This window comes from Limulus polyphemus, unplaced genomic scaffold, assembly GCF_000517525.1.
Source record: "Limulus polyphemus unplaced genomic scaffold, Limulus_polyphemus-2.1.2 Scaffold0, whole genome shotgun sequence".
Lineage (NCBI taxonomy): Eukaryota > Metazoa > Arthropoda > Merostomata > Xiphosura > Limulidae > Limulus > Limulus polyphemus.
The window spans coordinates 2,587,045-2,597,935 of NW_013665610.1; the positions used below are offsets into that span (position 1 = coordinate 2,587,045).

Genomic DNA, 10,891 nt, shown 5'->3' on the forward strand with positions numbered 1-10,891 from the left:
GTTTGAAATTATGAACATTGCTCAACATCATGAAAATTAAACCTTATTTTCAATAAGCAATCCTGAAAAATATTTGGGGGTGCTTAACTTTTTTCCAGGTGTATAGTAACAAGTAATAAACATGAATGTTTCACTGGAAAAATTAATGTTTACATTACATGGTTAGAAAATGATATGCATGCATTGTATCTTTCTCTCTGTTTGTCTATGTAATTCCAACCAGAGTACATGAGTACACTGGTTTCTAGAAGTTAAGCAATAAAAAATAAAATACAAATAAAGCAGAATTGGTACAAGATTTATTCACCCAATTTGAGTTGCATGTCAATGTTTAATGAATATCCAAGAGAACCCCTAAAAATTAATAATTGGAAACAATGATTAATGGATAATCAATAGGGGATGAGGTTTTTCTAACAGCTGTACACAATTCAAGAAGGCAAAAGAGTCAGTTGACATATCAGAACAGTTTTTATAACTTGGAAAGGGTTGGAGGAAGAAAACGTTTTCATAGAGCATCTCAAACATGCTTTGTGGGATTGGGGTCAAGTGTACAAGCTGACCAATTCATAGGGATGATGATATGGTCTTGCAGGTATTGGCTGATAACACATGCCCCATGTGGTGGATCATATTGCATCTGTATATGGTCTAATATAGCAATCCAGGATTTCATTTCTATATCGCCAGCCAGTCACAGTACCACCCTGAAACACATGGAGGCCTGTAGTCTACCTACATAAATTCCTGCCTACTTTATATAATGTGCATGAGCTGGTTGCATGTTCCCTTCAGATGAGTGTATATCATGTGTTACATTTACTCATCTGTAAAAAGAATATGATTCCAATGTCTGTGCCACTACTTCGTGTGCTTCTGTTTTGTGTTAAGGGGATACACAGCATTGGCTATCTTAAATAGAGATCTCTTTCATGCAGCCTTCTACATATTGTTGAAGCTGATACCGGCCTTGCTGTGGCTGTGCTAAAGCCCCAAACCGGTTGGGTAGTTGTAGACCCAGGTGGCTGAATGTCTAAATGTAAACAAGTGTTGTTTGCCATCCATGGACAAACTACCACCTTCATGGATATATTGCCCAAAAACCAGTACAAGGTCAACCATGGGTCACAACCTTAGCAGATAACTTTTATGTGTCATTTTTGGCCTGACGAAACAGATCCTGCACACCAACTCAAAAGTGACACGTAACAATTATCTGCTGGGGATGTGATCCATATTCAACCTTGTACTGGTCTTTGAGCAGTATATATCTGAAGAAGGAAAGCCATAAGTTGGAATTGGAGTTATAATTTTTTTATTAGCTAAAAGTGCAAAATTTAAATATACACTGGTTTTTGGTATTATTACTATTTTTATATCAGAAGTATTTAAATGAATATGACTAATGAATGAGAAGTATAAATTAAAGTATAGTGTGTATTTAGAAGTGGTTATTACGTATCTTTGGTCCTAATAAAACATCTAAACATTTATAAAATTAGCATTACTAAAAATCAGACACTTGTATATAAGAAAAAAATCAGTAAATAAATAAAGATGAGCAGTTTTCGTTTTTTTTAAAGCTGATTCTAATAATTTTAATATGTTGTCATTATTGTTATCCAAAAGTTGATTGGAAAAGAGGGAGGACTTTTTTTTGTAAAGCGCAAAGTAAAAATTTTGGTTTCAGCTACATTATTACATTAGTATAATTTTTAAAATCTTAACTTACAATCATTTTATTTTAATAATCAGATTAAGTTGTATATGCATAGATACTGTGTAGTTCTGTATTTACAAAATGTGCTCATGTCTCTATGTGTGCATATTTACAATTTTGTGAATTGACTTGAGGAATGTGTTACCCTTTTAAAGAAAAAATACCAATATTTTGAAAATGTTTGTCAGCTAAAAAAAAAGTAATATAAATGTGTATTGTAGTATAACTGCTACAAAATTCAGTCATGTGCTCTACAGTAAAATAACAGTCATATGAATGAAAATAACAGAATTTAATTTTCATTCTTTTACCGTAAAAGCTCTGCATATTTGAAGATAATGGTAAACAACTTTTCATGCTTCAGTAATTTAGCAGTTTTCTCTAAGAGTTCACTAGTACCTAATGTAGTATTGCTTGGAAAACTTTGTTTTGCTAATTCAAGTAGTCATATTTCAAACACTGTGTGATATACTAGCATCATTGATAATGTTATCTATTTGATTTTTCTTTAACATCATTCTTAGAGCTACAAGCAGCGGCAGCATCAACTAGTATATGTGTACAGGAATCCATCTTTCTGCACTGCTTTCGTGTTACATACCACATAGTTTTCAGAAACTACCATAAAGAAAAAAAAAATGACTCTTAAGTCCTTCATGGAGTAGTTACTGGAGTTAGAACATTTTATTCGTATTAATTTCACAGTTTCCAAAAATATTAAGTTTTAGAAAGTTGTGTAAAATTAATAAGTAATCAGCAGCCACACTTTCAAACATGGACATATTTCAACATACACTTACATTGATTAGTAAGAAGTTTGTTGTACACACAATGTAATGGTTTTAAAATTTTTGTAGCAAAAACCTACTTTGGCTAAAATTGTGATAATCACGAAGTTTATTAATACAATACAACATTTAGATTGTTATGATATGTTCTAAAATTTAAATGGCTTCATTTATTGCATAATTTAGCTTATTTTCATGTAGTCATTATTAAATGTTGTATTTCCTGTACTTTTTTGCAGCAACAAGAACAGGATCCTACCAACCTCTATATTGCCAATTTACCAGTGGAGCTCATGGAAGCTGACCTTGAAAAACTCTTATCTTCGTATGGTACAGTCATTTCCACTAGAATTCTTCGAGACAGCAACATGTTTTCTCGTGGTGTAGGTTTTGCAAGGTAGGAAAACAGATACTGTTATATAATGTATTATTCATGTCAGTGTAAAACTTATGTATTTACAGTGCCGTCCAAAGTTAATGTGTGAAAGCTTACTTGCAAATTGCATCATATTGGGTAACTTTGCTTTTTCTGTTACAATACTCATGGTAAGAAAATTGAGTGAAATTACTACTTTTGTTTGTAAAACACATATGTAGTCCCAACAGTAACTAGTAGAATTAATTAAAATGTTGGTGATATTTTTGTCAACTGATTATGTGACTCGTATGTTGCTAGGATGGACCTTCTAACTAACAAAGTCATGGATTCACAAGCAGTTTGATGCATAAATGTGGTCAATCACATTAGTAGTCCTAGGTTAAAAAAAGGTACAATAGTGTTTATTTCTGTATTCAGAAACTTACATCATTGAGAATTATTTTGGCCTGTTTCATGTTTTTGGATAAAGCACAAGTATTATAGTAAAATGAATAACTGTTATGACTATTAGTGCTTAAATAAAGAGCTGTAGAATCCAGTTTTAAAGGTTTTAGTTTCACACATAACATTAAAAAATGGCAAAATTTATGTACTCTTCCAGCAATCTGCCAAAAAATAAAAGAAGAAATTACACTCTTTAATTGTGTTCTTTTTTTATTGCAGCATTAAAGCTTTTGTAAAATATTTTGTTATAATTAATATTTTAATTGCTAATTTTACTTTTTTTTTTCTTTTTCAGGATGGAATCCAAAGAAAAATGTGACCAAATTATACATGTATTTAATGGAAAATTTTTACATGGTAAGTATGAAGTATTAGAAAGTTGTAGAGCAAATAGTAAAGTGTGTTGAGTAAAACTACATCATAATTGTGTGTGTGTGTAGTTCATTGTTTGTATGTTTTTTGGGTTAAGTAATTTCTTATGAAATATTGGATCTCATTTAGTATGTTACAGCTTAGTTGTAAAAGAAGAGTTCACATGTTGTTTTCATATCAGTCTGTTTTCAGCAAGAATTTCTTCATTTTGTGATTTATATAGGAACTATGTGCACTTGCAGGTTTCTTATGTATGCTTTCTATTATCATAAGTAAAGAAAGTTGACTTTTAACATTGAATTATTTACTGGATCATCTTGTAAGCTTATTTTATTACTTAGTGAGTTAAGTGAATTTCTTATTTCAGCCTCTAAAGAACCTCTGTTGGTGAAGTTTGCTGATGGTGGAAATAAAAAGAAACATCAATACAAGGTTCTAGAGCAACAGGTAGGGAGAGAAGGGAATGTAAGAATCATGGTTGACTTCTAAATCAGTAAAACATAAGATAGAACTTTTAAAAATTGTTGAAATTAGTGAGCTTTTTATTTTGAGTTTATTACACAATCTCCAAATTTAAAGGGCATAATTTTTGTAGAAATGTATAAGATATTATAATGTATTTTGTTTAAGTATCAGTAATTTTCATGTATATAGGTACTTGATCAGTAAGTTTTATATAATGTTAATTGTGAGAAGAACTGTATACTGAGAGCTCCAAAACATAATTAGTGCAGAAAGGCTTATGCAGTAATGTGATAATTAATAGTGTTTAGAAAGCCAATAGGCCATTGTGCTCTCTTATTTATAAAAAAAAAGTTATTAGCTGTTGAAAACTGTTACATGGTAATGGAGACTCCACTGAAGAGCACTTGTACATAACAAAAGCAAAATGATTATACATGGCTGAGAATTGGCCACAACTTCTGTTGTCAGATTGTCCATCCACACAATTTGGCCACATCTGGTGAGACACATGTTGGTGGGGGTGCTGAGGTCAGAGACAAAGTACTGTTACAAGTATGCTCTATCTAAGATTGCCTTTTCTGATTTGATGTTAATGTTAACCTGAAATCACTATGTGGGGCTCCTTTTAAATGGTTGATTGACATACAACAGATCAGTCACAAAACATCTTGAAGCCAAAGGTATCAACACCGTGGAAATGCTCAAACTTTTTAAAGTGCAATGGTAGATAGTTGAAAAGGATTAGCCTTGTAGTTTGGTTGCTCATCTCACAATCTGTGGGTCATGGAGACAAAATCCATTCTCAAACATCCTGCCTTTTCAACAATGGGGGATATTATAATCTGAAGGTAAATCCCACTATTCATTGGTAAAGAGTAGTCCAAAAGTTGGAGGTGGATGATGTTGACTAGCTGTTTTCCTTCTAGCCTATCTCTTCAAAATTAGGGATGTTTAGTGCAGGTAGCTCTGGAGTAGCTTTATATAAAATTCAACAAACAAACAAATAAAGCAGGATAGAGGTTAGCTTTCAATCTTTTGACAGTTGCCTTAATGTAGAGAGATTTTTTCCTATTTGTTCATAATTAGTTAGACAACTACTGTGTTTGTAGTATCCTAGCTGGCCCAGGGAGCCTTGGTTTGGGCCAAAGGCCTTGTTGGCACGAGATATAGCAGATCTAATGTGGTTGACATTTGCTTTCACTCGTTTTCTTAGAATACAATAGACATTTTTCTTTCACCAAGCATTATATTATTTTTTGTGTGAAATCATCTATTTGGAGCCTAAATTGGACAGAGATCTGGCATTATCCACCATTGGATTATAATATTCCTTTATTAGCTAAATCCAGCATTCATCAATTTGCTTTAGAATTAAAAAACAAAACAAAAGTGTATCAGGATAGGCAAAGGTTCATGCATGAACATACATAATATTTTATATCTGCCTCTTAAGAAATAAGTATGTAAATTATTGGTCATTAATTTACCCTAGTGGAGACTGATTTGTACAAATACTGCCCTTAATATTTCATTAAATGGCCAGTTTGTATACTAATTGGTCTGTAAATTTGATCACTGGAACATGAGTTAATGTGGCAAAACTCCAATGTTTATTGATCATTCTATCAGTAAATAGTGGGAATATTTAGTGCTTAAAAATGGCCTACAATATACCAGAGAGCCTCCTGGTAGATAGCTTTTGACCCCTAACCTTAATAGGCTAGGGCTCAGGACCAACCAAAAATTTCATTTGCTGTTCTTGTCCCTGTGTATAAGGTTGCTTGGTCATTGTCCTGTTCTGGTGTGGATAACATGTACTGGAAGGTCCCGAGCAAGCTCAGATTTACATAGATTCATCACTCATGAAGCACTGCAGCAGTCATCCAAAAACAAACTTCATCAAAACAGTTGATAGAAAATTAAATAACTGATGCATTTAAAGAACTTGAAGCCAACTGTCTTAATGTGTTTGACCTACAATGATACTAGTAAAGTCTTGAAGAGGTGTTGTAACTGGTGCTTGCACATGCTTCTGCATCAGTTCTTGAAAAATATTCTCCCTCACACCAGTAAACACTGCGCAGTTTAGTACATGGTTTTGTAATATTATGGAAAGACATAAAAAAAATAATAATAAAAGGAAAGCATTTATGGTATTTTGTTTGATATTCTGAAAATCAAAAATTGTAACGAGATTCCCTTAAGAATAGGACTTAAGAAAATGTTCATTGTATTAAACATAATGATTTTTTTTTCATATTTTAAATAGACAAATTAAGGTTAATGTATGTTTTTTTTTCAGGGTATTCCATTGCCTTATGATCAGTCAGCAGTGACACAAAATGGGTCAGTATGGACAGATTTTTTTTGGCTTTTTGTTTTTATTATATTGTGTTTTTTATAATCAAAATCTATAACTTCACCAATTGTTTTAAAATGTAAATATCACAGCATGTGAGCTTAATGATTATGAATGAGAAATATATCACATTCTACAGAAATTTCCATATACAGCTTTTTTTAGATCAAGAATTATATAAGGGAATGCAACAGAATTAAAATTAAACTCTTCAGTAACACAGGTGTTCCTTTGTTTCTAATGGTATGATAAAGACAAAATTATAGTACTCCTTTCAACTAATATACTTTTGTAGTAATACATAGTGTACTAAAAAGGACAAGCATTCTTCAGGTTTTTTTCACACCCTTCAACAATAGCATAATTTAGCAACATTCTAATCTTGACAGTTACCTTTTCTTTCTCATGATGTTATGTGAATATAAACATAACCTTAATTTGTCAGTCTTATTTACTGTGCCAATCTCAATATTGATACAGTAGTCCCCCTCGCTAGTGACCACCCTTCATTTCCGATCACTGTACCAGAGTTCACTCTAGCCAGGGCAAAGAACATCCCTGTCAGTAGCAGGATGATTCAAGCGAGAGCACTGATTGGTGCAGAAAATCTTGGTCATTTTCACTTTGGTTTTTCTGGTTTTGGACTGGTGGAAGAAGCACCACAATGTGTACATTGCTACCCTATCTGGAGAAGGTGGTGATATAGACCCAGCTGTCATATACGATTGGAGTAAATGTTCTAAGTCTATATAAGCACCTGTTACAGGCTTGAAGACACATTTAATGCAGACTGGTCTCTTTCATACTCAACTGTACGAAGTCAAAGGACAAGATCAGTGTTTTGGTGGCATGTTCTGCAGCTGGAGAAAAGCTGACACCCTTCATCATAGGGAACAGTGCTAAACCTCGTTGCTTCAAGGCATGGCTAACTCACTCTATCTCCCTGTGACATACGTTTCAAACAAAAAAGCATGGATGACCAGTAAGTTATTCCAGCAGTGGCTCATCAAGGTCAATAACAAAATGAGAGCTGAAGATCGCTCTGTTTGTATGTTTGTGAACAACTGTACTGTGCACCCTGATGTTGTCCTTAGCAATGTAAAGCTTGTTTTTTGTTTTTTTTTGCCACTGAACACTATGTCCAAGATTAAGCCATGCGATTCTGGAATTATCAAGAACATGAGTTGCTCATGTGACAGGTTTTGTTTCACATGGATGAAGCCACACATGCAACTGACTTGACCGAGAAGGTAAATATGCTGGATGCTGTCTTGTGGTTCAAGAGTGCATGAGATAATGTACGACAATTCAAAAGTGTTTTGCCAAATGTGGTTTTTCTGAAGATCTGCCTGAAGATGGTGAAGAAGACAATCTTGAAGTTGAATGATCTTGTAACCTTTGTGGAGAATTTTGATGTGACCTGGGAAGAGTATGCAAACTTTGATGCTGATGTTGCCATAAATAAAACTATACAGGTAGACTGGGAAAAGAAGTATTGGTTGATACCAGGGGCCAAACTTCTACTCTTTCTTCAAATGAGGAGGACGAGGATGACAGTGTAGTAACAGCAGTTGTGTCTGCAGGAACATCTGTGGGAAATTTGGAACAATTGAAAAACTTCGCAGTTGTTCATCAAAACCCCCCTCGTAGCTGGAATATGCCAGCAAGAGCAAGGATGCCATTGAGAAGTCTTATGTGCAATTCAAAACGCATCAAACAGACTAAACTTGTAGATTATTATAATGTATGGCATTTTATTTTCTCTCTTATTTTAGTATGCATTGTGTTTACATATGTGGTAGAAACAAATGGTCTCACTTACATGCATTACAACAACTTGTGTGCAATACAGAGTAATTACTGTACTCTTAACTTCTTCATTCATCTAGCCATGCTCTTCTAGGAGTAGTCCAATATTGAAGCACCACCTTCCCTGAGGAAAGACCACAATTAATGTGAACCACAGTGTGGTTGCTTAAGAGAGGGACTACTGTACTTAGCTTTCCTTGTCTTTATCAATTTCAACATCATTAGCATTACCAGTGCTAGGTGGTTTAAATAGTTAGCATTTTTAGTTCTCTTACAAAAATTTTAAACATGAAGGTTTGTTTATTCTATTTGACAAATTGTATGAGCTGCTCCTTCCACTGATTTAAGTCATAGTACACAAACCATTTTTATGATGTGAAAGGTATCTGTTATACATATATATGTGTGGCATTAAACATAGTTTTCATATGGTGTTGGCTTTACATATTTTTCTAACAACCTCTTTGCTCAATTGATCCATCATTCATGGTTCTAAGATGGTTAAATTATTTTCTATTATTCCATAAATAGAGTTGTGGCCCAACTGATCACTCCCATGGGTAACTATCAAAGGGCTTACCCTTCACCTATGACCACCTACCCTATGCAGCCGGGCACAGCGTGGGTTCATCCACAGTACATTGTTCAACCTCATATGACCCAGGTGAGTAGAAAGTGGGTTTATTGATGGTCAGTGTGTTTGTGAAAATACTTATTTGTGTCTAAGAGAAATGATTGTAAAATAGCAAGTTTTTTTTTTCTGCCATATTGATTTCATACATTGAAAAACAATTTCAACAGAAGTATATTTGTTATGTCATCCAGACTTAAGTTTATGTATTTATTTATCTCAGTATTATAGTGTCTATTGCAATATGATGTGGTTAAATGAATTCTGTTTTCCAGATGATCCCATCATCTTTAGACCCCAACACTCTGCCATATGGGACTCTTATGTCCCACCTCTCTGCCCAGATGTCTCAGCTGCAGCTAACCAACACTTCTGTAAGTGATTTGTTTGTTTCATACCATTAGCTTAAAGTAATATTAATGAAATAATGCCCTATATTATGTATTTTGATAAATTCTTATTCACATTTTGAGAAGTATAGTAAGATAAAAGTAACGAACTACTACTCCCTTATATCTTGAAGTGACTTTTTTTAAGCATATCTGTATTTGTTAGTAAGGGTTAAAGATATTTTTTAATCTTCAATTAAATTAAGAATATTATAGGATATTTTTTTTCTGTCAAATTAATTTTTGCTTAGTATAAAGTAAATTGGTTGATTTGTAATTTAGTACATACCAGGGACTCATCAAGCTTATGCTGGAGCTGGAACACCTCTGTATCCACAACCAGCCCATCTTATTCATTCTATAGCTGTACCAGAGGTATGTATTGTACATGATAAATTAGCATAATCAAACTAAATCTTTCCATCACATATGGCTCTTTAATTCTTTCAGCACAGGCTCGGTCCCTGAGACTGACCTCGTAACCATTTTGTGCTTGTTATAGTTTTCATGCTTTTAAATTAGTAAGTGTGTGTTAACGAAATTTGGTAGATTATCAGTAAACATTACAGTGCTTAAGGTTTATAAAGCAATATTTTTCTCATGCCTTTTTTTTCTTTTCATATGTTGCCTATCCAACATGCAAAGTAATTTTCATTTTAAGATTTAAAATTTCATATGCAAAATCTTTATAATGTCCAGATAATTATCAAACATTTCTTAAGAATCTCTGGACGGTTTCAGTAGATTTCACTGATCTCATAACCACCGTAAAAAATTACGAAATAAATATAAATTATGCCTCTTTCATTCTAGAATGATAACAGATTATAACATGAAAACATAAATGTTTAGACTAAATAGCTTAAATCTCATAACATTATACATTTATATATATTCATTATTTTTATTATATTGACCTTTCAGCCGTGCCTGACTAATGATACAGAAGTTACAATGACGAGGCACACGTGTGCTCATGTTACCGTATCCAATAATATAAAACTGACCTTTAGTCTTTACAAAGTGACCTGTCTTGACTGTGTTTTAGTGGACTAGTATTTTGTAAAAAAAGTCGCATTTCGATTATTATACATTATATATGTTATTACTATTTAGAAATATGTTCTTAAACTTATTTTTCTTAAAACATAGAACAGTAAATAAAGAAGTAAAGCAAACAATTATCCCTTCTAGTTATACCTTTGTACCCAGATGCTGCTTGATGCAGGTTGCTAAGCTTTTTAAAATTTCACATGTGGAGAATATGAAACGAAATAATTTCATGAATGATATCTCAGCAAATAGAAAAGATATAAGGTTCTTATTTTATATTCTAGCTTGTCAATATTGGTAATTTGAGTTCCTAATTTGTACGAAACTGTAGACTTAGTATTTTGATATCACAAACATCTAATTTGAACCAGTGCTGCATTCATCGTGCCACATGACACACAAAAATCGATGTTATAGTTTTACTTTTGATATTTACTTTTAAGAAATTGAATAATGTATAATACTAAAATTTGAATTACAAT

The 10,891-nt window shown here is 33.0% G+C and overlaps 1 protein-coding gene across 8 annotated transcripts in view; it reads left to right on the plus strand.

The window, feature by feature from the left end:
- The window catches only part of LOC106458387 (RNA-binding motif, single-stranded-interacting protein 1-like), a 133,749-nt gene that overhangs the window by 114,683 nt on the left and 8,175 nt on the right, over positions 1-10,891 (plus strand). For all 8 annotated transcript variants that reach the window (XM_022380810.1, XM_022380473.1, XM_013917931.2 and 5 more), the window contains 7 exons: positions 2,748-2,905; positions 3,627-3,688; positions 4,071-4,150; positions 6,471-6,514; positions 8,868-9,000; positions 9,243-9,341; positions 9,639-9,731. In XM_022380810.1, the coding sequence (XP_022236518.1) occupies positions 2,748-2,905; positions 3,627-3,688; positions 4,071-4,150; positions 6,471-6,514; positions 8,868-9,000; positions 9,243-9,341; positions 9,639-9,731 (669 nt within the window). The remainder of the gene's footprint in view (positions 1-2,747; positions 2,906-3,626; positions 3,689-4,070; positions 4,151-6,470; positions 6,515-8,867; positions 9,001-9,242; positions 9,342-9,638; positions 9,732-10,891) is intronic.